General features: G+C 59.6%; 4 protein-coding genes across 7 annotated transcripts; 2 read left to right on the top strand and 2 right to left on the bottom strand.

Moving 5' to 3' along the window:
* The first annotated feature begins 65 nt into the window (after positions 1–65).
* Positions 66–1125, top strand: ICAM4 (intercellular adhesion molecule 4 (Landsteiner-Wiener blood group)). Its single transcript, XM_007168996.3, has 3 exons — positions 66–459; positions 578–883; positions 1007–1125. Exons 1-3 carry the CDS (start codon positions 66–68, stop codon positions 1123–1125), a joined length of 819 nt encoding a protein of 272 aa, XP_007169058.3.
* A 1641-nt stretch (positions 1126–2766) lies between these two features.
* ICAM5 (intercellular adhesion molecule 5) lies at positions 2767–9352 on the top strand. Its single transcript, XM_057538862.1, has 11 exons — positions 2767–2862; positions 3796–4065; positions 4248–4568; positions 4790–5077; positions 5470–5724; positions 5846–6094; positions 6592–6837; positions 6916–7194; positions 7296–7535; positions 7938–8204; positions 8958–9352. The coding sequence occupies exons 1-11, from the start codon at positions 2781–2783 to the stop codon at positions 9230–9232; spliced, it is 2772 nt and encodes a 923-aa protein (XP_057394845.1). The 5' UTR covers positions 2767–2780; the 3' UTR covers positions 9233–9352.
* Positions 9353–12488: 3136 nt separating this feature from the next.
* On the bottom strand, positions 12489–14886 carry ZGLP1 (zinc finger GATA like protein 1). The gene is made up of 5 exons (XM_057540462.1): positions 14750–14886; positions 14127–14501; positions 13239–13324; positions 12792–12885; positions 12489–12618 (listed from the first exon to the last, which is right to left on the bottom strand). The coding sequence occupies exons 1-5, from the start codon at positions 14884–14886 to the stop codon at positions 12489–12491; spliced, it is 822 nt and encodes a 273-aa protein (XP_057396445.1).
* A 487-nt stretch (positions 14887–15373) lies between these two features.
* FDX2 (ferredoxin 2) lies at positions 15374–19655 on the bottom strand. 4 transcript variants are annotated; one of them, XM_007168994.3, is made up of 5 exons: positions 19319–19635; positions 19177–19231; positions 18926–19029; positions 16001–16088; positions 15374–15802 (listed from the first exon to the last, which is right to left on the bottom strand). In XM_007168994.3, the coding sequence occupies exons 1-5, from the start codon at positions 19473–19475 to the stop codon at positions 15646–15648; spliced, it is 561 nt and encodes a 186-aa protein (XP_007169056.1). In that variant the 5' UTR covers positions 19476–19635; the 3' UTR covers positions 15374–15645. The 4 variants fall into 4 exon arrangements, with proteins under 4 accessions (XP_007169056.1, XP_007169055.1, XP_007169057.1 ...); XM_007168993.3 differs by having other exon boundaries at positions 18862–18968; positions 19319–19503; XM_057540265.1 differs by lacking the exon at positions 15374–15802 and adding an exon at positions 18468–18598 and having other exon boundaries at positions 19319–19655.
* Positions 19656–19708: the final 53 nt, after the last annotated feature.

The following is a 19708-nucleotide window of genomic DNA, read 5'->3' as shown; positions in this document are numbered from 1 at the left end:
CCTCCTTATCTCCAGAGCCAGCCTTGGCTCCCTGGCGCGGGGCCTCTCAGTCCGGGCTTTTTGCCATGGGGTCTCTGCTCCTCCTCTTGCTGCTGCTTTTGCTGTCGCCCTCCTACCCGCGAGGCGGGAGCGCGCGGAGGCGCTGGGGTGCGCGGACACAAGGCTCGGGAGGCCCCTCTCCCGCGCCCCCGGAGACCTCAGCACCCTTCTGGGTGCGCATAAGCCCCGAGTTCAAGGCCGTGCCGCCAGGGGCCTCAGTGTGGCTCAACTGCAGCAGCAGCTGCCCCCAACCGGAGGGTTCCAGCCTCCGCACCGAGCTGCGGCGAGGCGACACGCTCAGTGGGCCCGGTTGGGTATCCTATCAGCTGCTGGATGTGAGGGCCTGGAGCTCCGATGTGCACTGCTTCGTCACCTGCGCGGGAGAAACGCGGGGGGCCACCGCCAGGATTACCGCCTACAGTGAGGGACAGGGGCTCAGGCCTGGCTGGGGTGAGGGGAGGAGGACGGAGCGGGGGTAACTGACAGTCGCGCTAGGGGGAGCCCTCGGACCTTGCCCAGCGGCCCCCTCTTGCTTTAGAACAGCCACGCAGCGTGATCCTGGAGCCTCCGGTCTTAATGGGCAGTGAGTACACTCTGCGCTGCCATGTGACGCACGTGTTCCCCGTGGGCTTCCTGGTGGTGACTCTGAGGCGCGGTGGCCGCGTCATCTACTCCGAGAGCCTCGAGCGCTTCACCGGCCGGGATCTGGCCAACGTGACGCTGACTTACGCGTTACGCGCCAGGCCCAGTGACTTCGGGCAGCCCGTTACCTGCCACGCCCGCCTCAATCTCGATGGCCTGGTGGTCCTCAGTAGCTCGGCACCCGTGACGCTGCCGGTCCTCGGTGAGGCACCCTTATAATCCTGGGAAGAGTGGGGAAGGGTTATGTGGGCCAAGCCAGAGCATGTCCATGCGGGTCCTCACACCTCCAAGTGCTCTGTTCCTAATTCTCCCCTCTTGTCTCCAGCTTGGAGCCCTGCGTCCAAAGCCTTGGCCTCCACCTCCATCGCAGCCCTTGTGGGGATCCTTCTTGTAGTGGGGGCCCTCTGCCTGAGAAAGTACCTATCGATGAAGTCTCGGGCATAGAGGCAGTGGTCCATGCTGGCTGAGCTGGAGGAAAGAGGAATCTGGAACATTTGGGGGAACCTTGCCTGGATCAATAAAGCCTTCCTCAGCCAGCTTCTGCCCCTGGGCATAAAGGTCCCCCATTAGTGCACCTCCTCTGACTGAAGTGGTCTTCTTTTTTGGCCTTGCCTCTATCATTTTCTCCAAATTCCTGTCTCCCTGAGGGCACCTGAGGTTTTTCACTCTGGTCTCCCTTGCCGGAGCCCCATTCCCTCTGCATTCCCAGCCGATGTAGTAAAAACCTCTCCCGCGGGCATTATCAGTGCGGTGCAGAGGGGCAAGGTATGGGCCCAGGGGGGCTTTAGCCTGTGGGAAGGCTGGTTCATGGTATGGCTTCTCCTGATTGGCTCCAGCGCTGCCACGCAGCAGCTCTGATTGGATGTTAAGTTTCCTGCCCCCCCCCCTTTAGACCCTGCACTTTCCTGGAGGGCAGGGGTGGGGAGAGAACTAATCCCCATAGTTCACCATTAGCTCTGGGAGTGAGAGCACAGGTGGGCTGGGTCAAATGTACATTGTGAGGGACGTGGATACGCAGAAAAGATACCCATGTGTTGACTGCGGGGAAGGAGCAACCAGATGGTGGGGTGGGGGGGGTGGTGTATGTCACAGATTCGCATCCTGGAAACGTCCCTGATAGTCACCGGGCCTGGTGAGCACATGGAGGGTGTCCAAACCTGGAACCCAGATGCGGAGTCAAAAGTATCACAGTTGGTCTCTTGGTCTCGCGTGGACGCAGAATCGGGGCCTGCAGTGGATGCCTGGCAAGGCCCTAGTGGTCCAGGGCCCCGCCCGCCGAGCAGAAAGCGGATTCAGAGGCGCTCTTTGGCGGCTCCTGCTCACACAAGTCGCGTAGACACGTGCCCGCTGCACGCTGGGTAAATACAGACCCAGAGCCGAGCCGACCCTAATTTAGACGCCCGAGAACGCTGCGCGCACGCACACATGTTCCCAACTCGCTGTCACTTTCGTCCCCGCCCCTTCTGTCGCGTGCGGGGGCGGAGCCAGAGAAAGACTAGAGGCGTAGCTGTAACCCTCAGCTCCCAGGGGTTAAAAGGGGAAGGATCAGTGAGGGAGGCGTCCCCACATCCTCCCCTAGAGCCTTCTCATCCCCAGCCTGCGCGTCTCAAATCTCTCCTAGCCCCCAACCCATCTCCGCTCCAAGGGGGGGGAGGCTGGTGGGAGGGGCTAAATGTGGAGGCGGAGCTCGGAGTCCAGCTTATTATCATAGCATCTGAGCAAGGGGTGGGGTGGGGGTTTGAGAAGGGCAACCCTGCATCCCCACCACCTCAGCGTCGCCGCCGGGGACGACGCTGGAGTGTGCAGCCGCCCCCAGAAGGCTCCGGGCAATGGGGCCGGCCTCCATGTAGACCCTGGGGGTCGCTCGCTCCTGCCAGCACGCCTTCATCAAGGCCGGTAGCCTGGTGCACGCTCGCCTTCCCGCCCTCCCCGCGCCGCCTCTGCTGCCGCCCCCTCCTTGGAAACCAAGTTACCAACGTTAAACCAATCCCCAAGCGCAACTCAGCCTCCTCCACACCCCACCCGCCGCGCCGCGCAGTCCTCTAGCCCAGCTCAGCGCTCGCGCTCCCCTCGCCTCCTGCGCTTCCCCCGCGGCGGCGATGCCAGGACCCTCGCCAGGGCTGCACCGGGCACTGCTCGGCCTCTGGGCTGCCCTGGGCCTGGGGCTCTTCGGTCTCTCAGGTAAGAGCCGGTCCGGCTCAGGGTGGACAGGGCGGGGTCGTAGTTTCTGGACCTGAGAAGCGGCCACAAGCCCCTCCCCGCTGCGCCCTCGCCTCGCTCCCACGCTTCTGCACCCACCTTGAGCCCAGGGCCTTCTTCTCTATCCCTCTTCCCCCCCCAACACACACTGGAGACCAAGCTTCCTGACTCCTCGCTCACTCAGGTCTCTACCCTACCTTCTTCGAGATCCTGGGTGCTCTTCTGCACCCAGCCTCGAGCTCTGGAGACTCCATTATCTCCCCTGTCCCCTCCCGGGGTACCTCCTCACGCTCTGCTATGCACCATGGTCCACGGACTGGCATCTTCACCACTCGAAATCCACGAAGACCCAATCTCACCAACTGCCGTGACTCCGAGGCGCTGTTCCCGCTCCACCCGGAGCCCTGGCAACCGAGTCCATCGGCTGTTCCCGCGGTTCCTTTCATGAGCCCAGCCCCGCGTCCTCTCTCCGTACTCTTCACCCGGGTTTGGAATCCTCCCTTAGCCTTGCTTGACTCAGCCTCATCTCTCTTTTGCCCTCGCTTCAACCACAGTCTCCCCTATCCTGGCGAGAACCGTGAGAACCAGTTCGCTTCCCTTCCCCCACCTGGGGTCCCCTCTTCCCGGCATTGCTGTGTGCGTTGAAAACCCCATGTTTCATCTCATCTCTCCCCTCCCCCCATTCTTCCCCGTCACTCCATCCGCACCTTGGAGAGAAGGGCTCTCCGCTGCCATGTACCAGAGACACCCTCGAGGTCTGGACCGTGGGAGCGCGCTTGTAAACCTGAGACCTGGGCAGGACTTGGGACTCCTGGCTGTGGCCTCTGCTCGTTCCCTGGGAATCCTGAGTCTCCATAGGGGCTCTTAGATCCCAGGGAGGTGGCTCCCAGGCTGAGCTCGCGTTTCTCCGGGCAGTGGTCGCGCAAGAGCCTTTCTGGGCGGACCTACAGCCCCGCGTGGCGCTCGTGGAACGTGGGGGATCGCTGTGGCTGAATTGCAGCACCAACTGCCCACGGCCCGAGCGCGGTGGCCTGGAGACCTCGCTGCGCCGGAATGGGACCCAGAGGGGTTTGCGCTGGCTGGCGCGGCAGCTGGTGGACATCCGAGAGCCGGAGACCCAGCCCGTCTGCTTCTTCCGCTGCGCGCGACGCACACTGCAGGCGCGTGGGCTCATTCGCACTTTTCGTGAGTTCTCAGAGGCCAAGCTACTTTCCCTCCCTTCCAGGCCCCGCCCCCTGGGTCACGGGGTCCTCTCCTACAGGCCCCACCCTCTGGATCAACACGCCCTCCCCTTCTTGGCCCCTGGGTTCCAAGCCATGTCGTGCTGAGCCCTGGCATTTCCAACAGCCGTGGTTCCCCCCTTGCAGAACGGCCGGATCGTGTAGAACTGGTGCCGCTGCCTGCCTGGCAGCCAGTGGGCGAGAACTTCACCCTGAGCTGTAGGGTCCCCGGCGCTGGGCCTCGTGGGAGTCTCACATTGACCCTGTTGCGGGGCGCCCAGGAGCTGATCCGCCGCAGCTTCTCCGGAGAGCCACCCCGAGCGCGGGGTGCGGTGCTCACAGCCACGGTACTGGCTCGGAGGGAGGACCATGGGGCCAATTTCTCGTGCCGTGCGGAGCTGGACCTTCGGCCGCATGGCCTGGGGCTGTTTGAAAACAGCTCAGCCCCCAGAGAGCTCCGAACCTTCGGTGAGTGGGTGTGAGAAGGGGACCAAGGGGGGTCGGGCCGATGTTTAAGAAGCTTGGAGACAGAGAAATCTGAATTCTAATTCTTACCCTAACACTCACCAGCTGAAAGTTATTTTCCTCTCTGTGCCTTGAGGATAATACCATAATAGAGTGCCTGTAAAGCGCTTAGAACATATTGAGCGTTCAATACATAAGTTCAAGCTCTGTTCTTCTACTCCCAGCCCTGCCTCCGGAACCCCCTCGCCTCGCTGCCCCCCGGCTCTTGGAAGTGGGCTCAGAAGGACCCGTAAGCTGCGCCATGGACGGGCTGTTTCCAGCCTCGGAGGCTGAGGTCTACCTGGCGCTGGGGGACCAGAGGCTGAGTCCCGATGTCACCCTCGAGGGGGACGCTCTCATGGCCACTGCCACAGCCACAGCTAGCGCAGAGCAGGAGGGCGCCAGGCAGCTGGTCTGCAACGTGACCCTGGGGGGCGAGAGTCGAGAGACCCAAGAGAACGTGACTGTCTACAGTAAGAGCTAGTGAAGTGGGGCCTCGGCGGCTCGGGGATGGAGCCAGAGGAAGGCGAAGGCGGGGCAAATAGTGGGTGGGGCCCTGGTATCGGAATAGAAGTGGACCGAGAGTCCCGAAGGGGCGGGGCAGGTGGAAGACAATAGTAGCTGGAGAGGCGGAGTCTGAGCTGCCCAAAGGGGAAGGTCGCAAACCCGACAAGGATCCCTAGAGATGTGGCCTGACCACCTCAAGGGGGCGGGGCGAGAAGGGAGAGGAGCCTGAACAGCCCGAGGGGCAGGGCACGATACCCACGGTTTGCCTGAAGTGGGGAAGGTTCGGGCTGATAAGGGGCAGCCTTGAACCGCAGGAGGGGCATGGTCAGTGGTCTCCCGGCCAATGCCCCGCCCCCAGGCTTCCCGGAACCCCTCCTGACCCTGACCGAGCCCAACGCCTCCGAGGGGAAGATGGTGACAGTAACCTGCGCAGCCGGGGCCCGAGCCCTAGTCACACTAGACGGAATTCCAGCCGCGGTCCCGGGACAGCCCGCCCAGCTCCAGCTAAACGCCACCGAGAACGACGACAGGCGTGTCTTCTTCTGCGACGCCACCCTCGAAGTTGACGGGGAGACCCTGAGCAAGAACGAGAGCGCCGAGCTGCGCGTCCTATGTGAGTTGGCCTTTAACCTCTCGCCTACGTCCGCCTGCCTGGTCTCTGGCCGTGTCATGGAAGTGGAGGATTTCCCCACGGTCCGCGTCTAGCCTCTTGTATCCCATGCCCCTGCCCGCAGACGCCCCCCGGCTGGACGATTCGGACTGTCCCAGGAGCTGGACATGGCCAGAGGGACCAGAGCAGACGCTGCGCTGCGAGGCCCGCGGAAACCCAGAGCCCTCGGTGCACTGCGCGCGGCCCGACGGCGGGGCGGTGCTGGCCCTGGGCCTTCTGGGTCCGGTCACTCGCGCGCTCGCTGGAACGTACCGCTGCACCGCGACCAACGTCCAGGGCCAGGCGGTCAAGGACGTGACTCTGACGGTGGAGTGTGAGTGGAGGTGCATAGGGCGCACCTCTGTCTGGTTCTCAGGGTCTAGGGGTGGCCTGACTACAGAGGAGGGTGGAAACAGGGTCTGAGGCGTGCCTTTGAGCAGGATTTTGAGAAAGGCAAGGGGCTGGTGAGCCGGCTTAAGGCAAGATCTTAGAGAAGGATGGAGGGGAAGGGGTGGGGTGGACTTGTCCACAGGGGCCTGCGGCCTGGCGTTCGAGCTGAGTCTTGGAAACGTGGGTGCTCCAAACTGGCTAACAATTTTTAAGCTAAAGATTGCGGAGGGTCCTGTGGGCACTTTGTAGGAATCAGGAAAAAAAAATCACACTTCAGGGCTCAGGAAGTCCCAAAACAGTGCACGGCTTGACTGGAGAGGAACTCCTTTGCTTCGGTGTCCCTGTGCAGAGCGTAGCCTACCCGCCTGGGATGGGAAAAAGGGTCTAGGGACATTAGACCTGTCCCTAAACCCCAAAACTCAACAACACTCCCCTCTCTAGACACACCAGCGCTGGACAGTGTGGGCTGCCCTGAACGCATTACCTGGCTGGAAGGAACAGAGGCTTCCCTGAGCTGCGTGGCCCATGGGGTCCCGCCACCCAGCGTGAACTGTGTGCGCTCTGGGGAAGCCAGGGTCGTCGTCGAGGGCCTACTGCGTGTGGTCCGGGAGCACGCGGGCACCTACCGCTGCGAAGCCACTAATGCTCGAGGGTCTGCAGCCAAAAATGTCGCCGTCACAGTGGAATGTGAGTGGGGACGACACAGGGCAAGATGGGGTACGTCAGAATAACCCTGTCCTGACGTCCAGTCCCTCTGCCCCCCAGATGGCCCCAGTTTTGAGGAGGTGAGCTGCCCTAGCAATTGGACATGGGTGGAAGGATCTGGGCGACTGTTTTCCTGTGAGGTGGATGGGAAGCCAGAGCCAAGCGTGGAGTGCGTTGGCTCCGGAGGCACCAGTGAGGGGGTGCTGCTGCCGCTGGCACCCCCAGACCCTGGTCCCAGAGCCCCTCAAATCCCTAGAGAACTGGCACCCGGAACCTACATCTGCAACGCCACCAATCAGCACGGTTCCGTGGTCAAGATGGTCACCGTGAGCGCGGAGTGTGAGCGAGGCCCAGGCGGGCGGGGAGTAGGGGGTGTTCCAGGTCCCGGCTTCTCCCTGAACAACGAGCCCCCCCGCCCCCACCCCATGGCTGTTTTGCAGCGCCACCGCAAATGGATGAATCTACCTGCCCAAGTCACCAGACGTGGCTGGAAGGCGCCGAGGCTGCTGCGCTGGCCTGCTCCGCCCGGGGTCGCCCCTCCCCACAAGTGCGTTGCTCCCGGGAGGGCGCGCCCCGGCCACAGCGGCTGCGCGTGTCCCGACAGGATGCAGGCATCTACCACTGCCTGGCCACCAACGCGCACGGCACTGATGCCCGGATCGTCACCGTGGGCGTGGAATGTGAGTTGCGGGCAGCACCAGATAGAGGGCATCCGGTCTCTAGAACAGTGACTAAAGGAGGTGGGATTCCCCGGGGGAGTTCAAGGGCACCTCCCCAGTCCCATTTCCGGGGACAAGGAATCCTGGCCTTAACATGAAATGTTAAGGGTAATGAAAACTCTAGGGAACAAGAGCCCGCCCCCGCACCCTCAAGTTCTGGGTCTGAAGGGCCCTGGCGTGGGTCCCCACCTCCTTCCATTCAGTGAAGCAGGGCTCAGGATTTTAGTCCCGACAGCAGTCCAGTCGTAGGGGGAGGGGGCTCTGAAGCGAGGCAGGATCTTCGCCTGCTCATCTCAGGAGGGGCGGTCTCAGAAGGGGGCGCTCGGTCAGCGACTGGCCCCTTCAACCTCCTGTCCCCTGTAGACCGCCCCGTCGTGGCCGAGCTGGCTGCCTCGCCTCCAGGAGGCGTGCGGCCAGGCGGGAACTTCACGCTGACCTGCCGAGCCGAGGCTTGGCCCCCAGCCCAGATCAGCTGGCGTGCGCCCCCGGGGGCGCTCAACATCGGCCTGTCAAGCAACAACAGCACGCTGAGCGTGGCGGGCGCTATGGGCAGCCACGGCGGCGAGTATGAGTGCGCAGCCACCAACGCGCATGGGCGCCACACCCGGCGCATCACCGTGCGCGTGGCTGGTAAGTAGCAGCTGGGGAGGGGGGGGGGGCCTGGGCGAGGGATCTACAGGGGGCTGTGCCCTGCGCCTTGGGACTCTTGATCCCGTCCCTGCCTCCCTCTCAGTTCCCACAGATGAGACAGAAGTGAGCCAGGGTGGAAATTAGGGGAGCCCTTGGGGCTTTGATGGCGCGTTGGGGGTGGCAAGTGGAAGGAGAGGGAGCTGACTGGAGCCCAAGGGAAGGGAACCTTCGGGGCTGTGACTGCTGTGAGGAGGGACTTAACTTTGCGTGGGTTCTGCGTGGTGAAGGCTTGATGCAATTCACCTTCCACCGTGTGGCTGTGGAGAAGGGGGTTTGGAGAGGGACAGGGGCAGAGGATAGTGGTGGGGGCCCAGCAAGATCCTGCTCCTGCTTCGCGTATCTCTGGGGCTGGCTGGGGTCTTTCTGGGGTGGAGCAATGACTGGGTTTCCCCCACCCCACCATCCTTTTGAGGGTGAGGAGAGTTGGTTGACTTCCTGGGTATCTCTGGGGCTAGGGGCTTATATCCTCCCTGTGATGGGGTGGCCCATAAAATGGGTCTGGGGCCTCACCCGAGCTGGGGTGGCCTTACTGGGGTCTCTCCTTTCCTCCAAGGCTGGGTTCCCTGGGGCTCCCTGCCAGGCGCGTGAGAACTGACCTCATGCCAGTGGGGAGGGGCAGAAGTGGCCCGGGCTTGGCGTGTTGGACGGGCGGGGGGAGCTCGACCACCTTCTTTGAGCGTCTGCACCCCGCAGGTCCGTGGCTATGGGTCGCTGTGAGCGGCGCGGCTGGGGGAGCGGCGCTGCTGGCCGCGGGGGCCGGCCTGGCCTTCTACGTGCAGTCCACCGCCTGCAAGAAGGGCGAATATAATGTGCAGGAGGCCGAGAGCTCGGGTGAGGCCGTGTGTCTCAACGGCGCGGGTGCCGGCGCCGGCGGGGGCGGGGGCGCCGAAGGTGCAACTGAGGCTGCGGGCACCGCCGAGGCGCCGGCGGGGGGCGGGGTCTTTGCCATCCAGCTGACGTCAGCGTGAGCCCGCGCCCCTCTCCCCGCGGGCCGGGGGACGCCCCCCAGACTCACACGGGGGCTTATTTATTGTTCAATGTATTTATTTATTTATTTTATTTATTCAATTCCAGGGGCGTCACCCCCCATTTTCTACCCCCCTTCCCCAATAAAGTTTTTATAAAGGACTCCGGCTCCATCTGTTTCAGTCTGCGATGCAGAAGCAACGCAGGGTTCGAATCCCAACCCTGTGGGTTATTTATTCAAAAAACCCTTTTTGCTTTTGAGGGCCTACTATGTGTCAGGCACAGTCCAAGCCGCCATTTCGCGATGTGACCGGGAGTTTGCGCTCTCCGTGCCCTGTTTCGTGCTCTCCCTGGACCCTTGGGCGGGGGTGGGGACCTGGCTCCTTCCTCCCTCTCTACTGCTTATCTCTTCCGCCCAGCGCTGCCCTCTAATCCGGCTAATGTTCGGGGTGGGAGCTGGGTGCTTCCCCCAGGCCTGCTTCCAGGCAGAGCTGAGGCTGCCTTCCCTGGATGGGTGGAGGCCCTTTCCCAGGGCTCTGGGCATCGCCCCAGCCCTGAGGCCTTGCAGGGATGGGTAAACGAAGCTGCAGCTCCGAGTGTCAGCCGCTGCGATGTCCCTCCTATTACAGGGTGCACCCCTGCCCCACCCTCAAGGCCTCCTCCATCCTGTGCCCATCCGCGGTGCCTCAGTTTACCCACAAGCTGCCTTTCGACTTGGCCCATCACGATTCAGAAGAGACACACAGGGTATCAGCTGCACCCCCCCCCCCACCGCCCACCACCAGTCATCCCCCTCACCCCCCACAGCAGAAGGAGAGAACAGCTGGGCCTCATCCACCCCCAGTTTCCTCCTCCCTCAAAAGCAGGAACACAGAGCTGCCAGAAGGAAGCGGGCCTGGACTGCTCCAGCTCCACCGGCTGCCCCCCACAAACATTTCGGGAGCAAAAGTGAGAGCAGGAAACTGGGGCACTAGAGGCTAAGCCAGTGTCGGGTGCGAGGTACAAAAGGCCACAAGGCCCAAATGTGGTGCAGCCCCTGCTGTCCGGCCCCCACCACCTCTCTCCTTGCCCACCCGCATCCTTGAGGTTCCTTGAATCCCAAAGTCCTGCCTGCCACAGGGCCTTTGCTCTTGCCATTACCTCTGCCCCAGGTGTCCTCACCTCAAATAGTCCCATAGCTAGTTCCTTTTTTTTTTTCTGGCCGCACTGCCAGCATGTGGGATCTTAGTTCCCTGACCAGGGATCGAACCCGTGCCCCCTGCAGTGGAAGCACGGATTCCTAACCCCTGGACCGCCAGGGAATTCCCAGCTAGTTCCTTATTGTCAGGTCTCTACACAAAGGTCACACCTTCTCAGAGAGGCTTTCCCTGAGAACACGGTAGCAGCCCAACTCCTCACCTCCTTACATACTTTATTTTCTCTGTAGCATGATCACTACTTGACATTCTATTACTTATTGAATACCTGTTTACTGTCACTCTCGAATATTGGCTTTGCTAGGGATCTTTGTTCTATTCACAACTGAGTGCCTCATTGGAACCTGGTACACAGTAGTTGCTCAATAAATGTTGACTACGTCGATAAAAACAGCCAGGGGTTTGTAGACACACAGTCTGAGACCCTCGTGTGCTGTGTCTGTCCCCGAAGAGCTTCTCCATGCTGGGCACTGGTGGTGGTGGGGGGGGGGTATCACGGTCAAGAACAGAGAGGTGGTGACCTTGGACCTCTGAAGTCATGGTCCAGTAGGGGAGATGAATGTGAATGAAATAACCCTGGACCAGTAGAGAGGTGAAACTTCTGGTAGGTTCTAAGAGAGAGATGAGCAAAGAGCTGAACTAGAGCCTGATGTGGGGTGGGAGGGGGGCTGTCCATTTTAGGCTGGGTGGTCAAGGAAGGGGTCTCTGAAGATGTGGTGTTGGGGCAGAGCCCACCCTCACTCCAGTGATGCAAAGGCAGCAGCTACGGGAGACCTGGGGGAGGGTGTTGTGAGCCAAGCAAGGGGGGTACTGAATGAGTCAGGGATCCGAGGCTGAGGAATCTGGACCCAAGCCTTCCCCACAGGCTCACTCAGGAGAGTCAAAGGGGGTCTCAGAGGGGCTCCCCTTCCCAGGGCCAGTGGACCTGCAGGCCTCACTCACCCCTCACAGCAGCGACCACCCCTGCCCACTCTGCATCTCACCCATCCTTGATGCCCCCCTCCCAGTGAGTAGTGGTGGCCTGTGTGTCCTGGCAACAGGGGTAGAGCTCAGCGTCTCCCATGTGGCTTTTGGCTTCAGGTTGGGGACACACTTTGGTGGGGTTAGAGAGACCTTGAAAGGGAGGAGGGGGGACACAGTAGGGACTGGTGTGTGGAAGGATGCAGGACGGGGACATTCTGTAGGCAAGGGTGGAGCTGCCAGATAAAGGGCCCACTTGTGTATCACCGTGGGCCAACGTGTGCCACCTATGTGTCTTTCACGTGTGTCTGTATCGTGCATGTGTATGTGTCCTGTGTGTACGTCAACACGTGTGTCTATCGGTGGATGTGCGTCTGTCAATGTCTTTCTGTCTTGTGTGTGGTCTGTGTGTCTCGTGAGTGTCGGCACATATGGGTCTGCTGATGCGTCTTTGGCCATGCCGCGAGGCATGTGGGATCTTAGTTCCCTGACCAGGGATCGAACCTGTGCCCCCTGCAGTGGAAGCACGGAGTCTTAACCACTGGACTCCCAGGGAAGTCCCACTGTGTGCATCTTTCTGAACGTGTTGTCTGTCTCTGCATGCGGTGGCTGTCGCCCTGTATGGGGTGCTGTAATGAATGTGGCTAATTCCCAGGTGGTGCCTGTCTCCGTGACTGTGTGTGTCCCTCAGAACCCCACTGAGAAAACCCCTCCCCCACATTCCTGGGCTGGGGGAGAGGCGGGTGAGGGCGTGCAAGGTGGGATCCCGAAGTCACAGCACCCCTTCTCTGAGTAGTTCTGTTCTTTATTGTCACTGATATTAACAATATGAGTTTCACTGCCATGAGCATTTCCTGAGGGGGTGAGGTGCTCAGCCAAGCCTGACTGAAGCAGGGGCCAAGGAGGGGGCCAGTGACCCCCTGAGCCAGGAGCTCTGGGCCTGAGGCCTGGGTCTTCCACCTGGGGTCTCTGAATGGGGAGGGGGCAGAGAGGAGGCAGGCTGGACCCCTCAAGACCCAAGCTCTTTCCCGTAGGAGGCCTTCAGCCCATTCTTCCCCTGGAGCAACTGAGGCAGGACAGGCTCGGCTGGGTGAGGAAGGGCTTACCCTTCCTGAGTTGGGACTGGGGGGGGACCCAGCGACACCCCACATCTGCCACACAGTCTCTTGGGCTGGACACTTTTCCTGGGCACCAGCCAGCAGCTGGAGCACCGGGTGCCGTATTTCTTGTACCTGGGACGGGGGTGCAAGAAACCAACATTCAGCAGGCAGCAGGGGCCCAGAAATCACCACGAGTGAGCCACGTTCCCCAAGAGGTGGGTGTTTTCTCTTCCCAAAACCCCACACCGGCTAAGCATGGACTGATGCGAGGACCCCACCCCAAATCCCTCCTCCATTTTGAGGACCTGATACCACAGGCATTGCAGAGGGGGGTCCCATCTTCGGCATCTCTCCAGAGTGGGGTCCTCTGGGTCCTACAGGAAGCACAGCGTCGGCGCCCTGAAAGGGAAGAGGCCAAAGGGCAAGGGTCAGAGGCCAAGAGTCCGAGCTCAGGAGGCCTGTGTGGGGTGGGCATTTTGAGGGGGGTGGTCTCTGTGAAGGCCCCACCCAGCTCCGGGCCAGCCCCGGTGTTGCCAGATCTAAGACAGAGGGAAAGCCAAGAAGGGAGACAGATGGCAAAGCTCAGCAGAGGAAGAAGCCGGGGGTGTGGGTGACTCAGCCTGAGTGGAGGGGGACGCTGAGACTCCTCCTGGATGGGTCTAAATAGGGAAGCAGGATGGGGAGAAAGACAAGGAAGAAATGAAACTGCCCCCCCCCCAAGTATTTATAGCTCTCAAGTCTCCAGGACTCACCCAGGGACTCGCTGCCTCCTGCGTTGGCCTCTGGGCCTCTGGCAGGGCCTGGCGGGGGACCCTGAGAGCGGGTGCTGCAGGCCAGGCTGGGGAGTAGACAAGGCATTAGCACCGAGGGTCTGTCTGTATGCTGTCCCAGATAGCCCCCAGTTGAAGATTTACAATCAGGCAACCCCCAAGGAGGCATCTGATGTCTGAAAGGCCTGGCCTTGCACCTCATTAATATCACGGACATAATCATTTGAAAAGACAGTAAGCCTGGGGCCAGCCTGCGAGGTTTGTTTTTGTTTTGTTTTGCTTTTTTTTTTTTTTTTTTTGGCTGCGACGAGCGGCTTGTGGGAATTTAGTTCCCCGACCGTGGATCGAACCCGGGCCCATGGCAGTGAAAGTCCACATCTTAACCACTGGACCGCCAGGGAATTCCCCAGCCTGCCAGGTTGAAAGCTCAGCTCTCCCACGTCCTGGCCGTGTGACCAAGGACAAGAGATCTCATCCTCTGCGCCTCAGTTTCTGCATCTGTAAAGTGGGCCTCACGGGGTTCAGAGAGCCCATACACACCAAGTGCTACCTGTTACCTCTATTACTGTTGTCATGTCTGACAAACGGTAGCTATTATCATTGCTGGAAAAACTAACAGAAGCAGCAGCCCCGGGTATGGTCAGGCCTCTTAGGAGGAGACCCGGGCTCAGACCTGGATATGACTGGCTCATAGCAGCAGTTACAGGAACTGACACCAGCCTGAGGTCTCGCTCAGAGATGGGGCCATTTGTAAGGCAGGGCTGAGGTGGGAGTCCATGAGGGCATTCCTGGGAGCACCTGCCCCCAGGCCTCTGCACTGTTACCACTACTACTTGCATAAAGGGTGCCCTTGCCCAGGCCAGCCCCTACCTGTAGATGGGTATGATCTGTAGGCTGGAATCTGGCTTTATCTGAAACTTCAGGGTCACCCCCTCGAACCGGGGGTCCACTTTCTCGGCGCCCCGCTGGGGGTTCGACTGCTTCCGGGGTCTCCTCTGTGGCTGGGCTGAAGAGGCCGGGGGACCCACTTGGGGCCCCAGGCTGGGGCTCTGCTGGCTGACTGGGGTCAGCATGTTCTTGGCATCCTCGGCCAGAGGTAGGGCTCCCAGAGTCTCCAGGGCCTTCGGCTCCCAGCAGGGCCCTAGGGCCTGGGTGTCCCAGGTGGGGGACTGGGCCAGCCCCTCTGCTGGCTCTTGGAGGAAGTGCAAGTCGGTGACCAAGTCCTGGTGTGCAGGCCAGAAGGACCTGGGGACAAGGGACAGTGTGGTCACCCCATTCCCTGGGCGGCACCTACATGAGTCTCAGGCACAAGGGGCAAGGAGAACTGTATAGCCTCTGACCCCCATATGACTCCAAGTATCCCTGGGGACCGGGACCTCTTCCTTGTAAGTACCAGTAACTAACATTTTGACCCTTGAGTAACCCCAGGAACCAGAGGTCATGATCCCTTGACCACTGGGCCAGGTTGGGGGAAGGGCCGCTCCTTAACGCACCTGCCACTGGGTCTGAGGCATCCTGGAGTCCTTGGTGCCTGCTGGGTGGGGAGTTCCGGGGGCGGTTCGGGGTCCAGACAGGGCGGCGTCAGCAACTCTCGAAGCATCGACAAGTCCGGGGCTGGCTCGGCCTCCATTGTGCCCCAGCCCTTACCCACTTCCCAAATCTCGCCCGGCCCCGCCCACGCCGGGCCCACTCGATGAGCCCCACCTGCTTGGGGCGGGGGCGCTTCTGGCCCTGGGTGCAAGGAGCTCCACCTGAGGGGGGCGGGGCCAGTGGGATCGGCGCCTCTGGCCGGCGATATTGGGGACTGGCTTCGAAGCCTCCACCCTCAGGCTAGCCTCCGTCCCTCTGTCCCTTCCGACCCTGCTCAGGTGACCTGATCACCCCTTGCGGCCAAGAGCAGCCTGGACCCCTCCAAATCCCTCCGCGGCTGAGGGGCGGGGCCTTGCCACGCTGATCCTCAGGCTCGCGGACCCTCACTATGAGGCCTCTTTCTCAGTTTCCCGCTGGCCCATCACCACCGTGGGAGGGGAAAGCTGGAGGCCTGGAAGTTGCAGTTGTAGACGCCAGGGCCTGTACTCCCTCCCGCACCCCCCGCAAGGACATTCAAGATGCTGGAAGTCTGTGAGACGGTTTTATTATCTCTCCGATTAGAGTCCACCCCTATCCACACCCCCATTCTCAGGGGTTTGGGGGAGGCTGCCCCAACAGGGGCCCTGTCCCCACCAGAGCCTGGACGTGGGATCTCTCTGAAGCAGGGGTTCTGGCCTTCCGGTTCCTTCCGCCATCTCTCCCGGGCCTGTCCCGTGCTCTGGGCGGGGCTGGCAACTTGGCTATTCCTCCAGTCCTGGCCCTGGGGCCGTGAGTGTCTGGGACCATCCAGCTGCCGGTGTCAGTGGGGCTTGGGGACGTGGCCGTCCACGTAGAAGTTCCTGGTGATCTTGGGCAGGGTGAATTCAGCCCCTTCCAGCTCAGGTGTCAGCACAATCTGGCAGCCCAGCCGGGAGTTCTCTTGGAGGAGGGGGGCCATGTCCAGCATGTCGTCCTCCCTGGGGCAAAGGGGGCAGCGATTATTAATGGGTCCGGGGGAGTGGCCAGAAAGGAAGCTCTCCTGCCAGCAGCCGGAGCAGGGAGAAAAGCTGGGGCTGCCCTCTGCTGCTGCAGAGGTGGAACTCTGGACGCCCAGAACGCAAAGGCTCAGCAACCAAGCCCTGCAGCTCAGAGCTGGGAGGGGCCACCCTGCTCACCTCTCATCAGGAGGAGGCAGAAGGTCCAGGTGGTCCTCGCTCACATACACGTGGCAGGTGGAGCACGCCAGGGAGGCTTCACAGGCCCCTGGGGGCAGCAAGTGAGGGAGCATTGGTAAGGGGAGTGGTCAGGCAGGTGCCGTGCAGTGAAGGACATAAAGGAGAATCCCTTTGTTTCTTTATTATTTTTTTTTTAATTTTTTTTTTAGCCACACCACATGGCTTGGGGATCTTATTTCCCCGACCAGGGATCAAACCCAGGTCCACGGCAGTGAGAGCCAAGTCTTAACCGCTGGACCACCAGGGAATTCCCAAGAATCCCTTCGTTTCACCACTCGACCCTCATTTCTCCCTCCCGGGCCTGCACGCCCACTGTGGGCACCCTCCACCCTGTCATTGACTTAGCTGCTTCTTCCCAACCTGCCCATAGTTTTTGCAAAAGGACGTCCGGGGTTTCCCCCAAACTCCCCAGCAGGCTGAGGACCAGGCTGGATACCTGGAACCGGTAATGAGCGTGGACCTGACTTCAGTGTAGCTGAGAGGGTACAGGCCAGGCAGGTTTCCTGTAGCCTGTGGGCCCTTGCTGTGACCCTGCCACTGTGCTGGGCTTCCCTGCTGCTGCTGACAGAGGGACTGGCTCACTCAGCATCTAATGCTGCAGCAGGGGAAGGGGTTAGGGAATAAGGGTTGGAAGATGGAGAGTCTGGGATTTCCTGCTTGCCCCTGGACACATTCCCAACCTTCTGATTGATCACTGGGAACTGTGCTCCGGAATAATGTTCCTCCTGGCCTAAAGCCTTCCAAAGGGTTTTTATAGCTAGAATAAAATCCAAACTCCTCCACTCAGTCCTTGAGATGCTCCCACCCCTGCACTCACCCACTTCAGCCACACCGGCTCCCCTCACTCAACTCCTCCGTGCCAAGCTCATCCCCACCACAGGACCGCAGCATCTGCCATACTCTTGATCTGGAATGCTCTTCTCTCCACTCTTTCCATGGCTACGTCCTTGTTGTCTTTGGGGACTTAACTGTCCTCCAAGTGCCCCATTTCTTCTCCTTCCCCTGACCCTTGTTATCTCTTTAGTAATTTCTGGACAGTGTTTATCACAGTCTGAAGTTACCATCATCATTTCTAGGTTTACCTGTGCTCTGTCAACCTGCCCTCTTCTCTCTGTACTCAGCACTGAGCCTGGCAGGTTGTAGATGCTCGAGAGATACTTGTTATAAGTGAACGGGACATAATTCTCTTTTCTCTTTCAGACATGTTGGACAATAAGGGTGGTGCTGCAAGGCAGCCTCCTGAACCAGCAGACCATCCCTGTGGGCTATGGTGACTAATTTGCCCACCCTTCCAGTCTCTGGGGAAGAAACTCTCTGGGCCTCGAAACTGCCAGTAGTTCCCAGGCATCTCTTCCTCAGCCCTCTTTCCCAACTCGTTGGCGTCCTTACCCCATGAGACAGAGATTATCTAATATAATCGTCCCAACTACTCACTGCACACCAACTATATGCCAGGTACTACACACTACACATGAGATCTGTTTAATCCTCACAGCAACCTGGTGAGATAGGAACTAAATTATCCCATTTTATAGATGAGGAGGCCGAGAGATGCTAAGGACCTTGCTCAGAGTCACACAGTTGGCAACAGCAAAATCTGAACACAGGCCACTTGCCTTGAAAATTCATGTTCTAATCTCTGTCATGAACTGCCAATCACTGGATTCCAGAACAGAACTTGAGGTAGGTTTGCTATGACCCCCACGCCCCACACACACATTCCTACAACTCTCCCCGTCTAATGATTAAATCAGCTCCCTATTACATACACCCAACAGATAACCCTGTACACTTTTTAAAAGACTGCTCTTCCCAGTTGCTCATGATATAATCACATATTTATGCATGGGATTATTGTCCCTATTAGGTTGAAATTGGTGTGAAATGACAGGGGCCTTATCTGTTTTTTACATTGCTACCTGGCACACAGTAAGTGTTCAATGTTCATAGAAGAGCAGCACAGATTAGTGGCTAAAATAGGCTGGGTTTGCTTGAATCTAGTTTTGCCACTTACTTGACCTTGGACCAGGTCTGCTCAACCTGGGGCTCAGTTTCCTCACCTATAAGACAGGATAATATTCTCCCCTACTGCATAAAGTTTTCATGGAATAGATTCAATCAGTTAACATGTGTTAACAGGCTTAAAGTAATGTCTGCTATTATTATATTTCCTTTAACAAATACTGATTTAATACCTGTTACCTCTAAATACCATGACAGGCAACAGATAAGTGTGAACAAGGCAAACAGGGTTTCTGATCTGATTCTGGGGAGAGATGACAAAGAAGGAAACAAAACAATGTGAAGTGCTACGCAGAGAATGAAACACACTGAGATGACAGTTATCGGGGCATGGGGACTTTAGTTGGACCGAGGGGGATAAGATTGTCAGGAAGATGACATTTACATCGGGACCTGAAGGATGAGAAGGAGCCAGAAGATCTGGTGGGAAAACACTTCTGATGGAACAGCAAATGCGAAGGCCCTGAGGCAGGCATGAACTGGGCTGTTTGAAGAAGAGCAAGAAAGCCAGTGTGGCTAGAAGAGAGGGAGGAAAAAGGAAGAGAATACAAGCTCCTGGAGGGCAGGAGTTTTAGTAACCTCTAGCAAATGCTCAGTAAATAACTGATGAATGAATGAAGGTTAAGAGGCAGGGAATGAGACTGTAGTGAGGGGTCTGAAGTTTACCCATGTTTGGTGGGAAGCCATGCAGGGTTAAGTAGTGGAGAATCATATCTGACTTGTGGGGTTTTTTAACGAATGAATAAGGGCCTCCCCAGTTCCCTGTGCCCGGCTCCCACCTTCCAGATCCACCCCATGGCGCTGGGCCAGGTAGAGAACATTGTCCCCGACTCTGCCGCTCACCGGAATCCGTTGGCCTGACCGGTCTACGAACACCACGTTCACCCTGGGGACAGATCGGGGTGCAGATGACGAACTGGATGATGGGCACAGGAACCAGGTGGAATCTAGGATTAGGGAGTCGCGTTTGGGGCTTGATGGACAGGGGAATAGGGTGATACAGAAAGGGGACCCAGGGATGAGGCTGTAGGGCAAGGTGGGGACCGGAGAAACCTCGTGAAATTAGTAATGGGGGACCTGGCTCCCACACTCACACGTCCCCAGGCCGCTCGGGACAGCCGGCTTCTTCCTCCCCCGCCGGGCGCGAGCCTAGAAAACACGGTTGGGTGAGCAGCCATGCCGCGCCCGGCCGGCGTCCAATGGGTCAACGCTGCCCGCCCGAAGCGCCCCAGGTACCTGTCGCCCGGAACTTCTTGGCTATCGCAGGAGCCGCCGCCTCCCCGGACCCCCAAAAGCCCCCGGATCGGCACCACCAGGCACCCCTGGCAGCCCGCAGCAGGAACCCAGCATTCACGCCTCCCCAGGCCACGGAGGCGGCCATGACAGGCATCATCTGACCCGGAGACTAAGCATGCGTCGCGGCGCACACGCGAGAGAAGGGTCCGTAATTGCCCGAATATACGCGCCGACGTTTTTGCGTGGGGGCGTGCGACAGAGGTGAGTCCAGGAGGAGGCTGCCAGAGTGAGGAGCCGGGCAGGCGCGGCTGCACCAAGACCTGCAGGGCTTTCCCAGACCTCCCACCAGGCCCACTGTTATCCCAAGAACCAGACAGGTCTGCTTTCTTT

Source organism: Balaenoptera acutorostrata, chromosome 2 (genome assembly GCF_949987535.1).
Source record: "Balaenoptera acutorostrata chromosome 2, mBalAcu1.1, whole genome shotgun sequence".
NCBI lineage: Eukaryota > Metazoa > Chordata > Mammalia > Artiodactyla > Balaenopteridae > Balaenoptera > Balaenoptera acutorostrata.
Note: the sequence above shows the minus strand (reverse complement) of the source record. Positions and strands in the feature narration are given on the sequence as shown.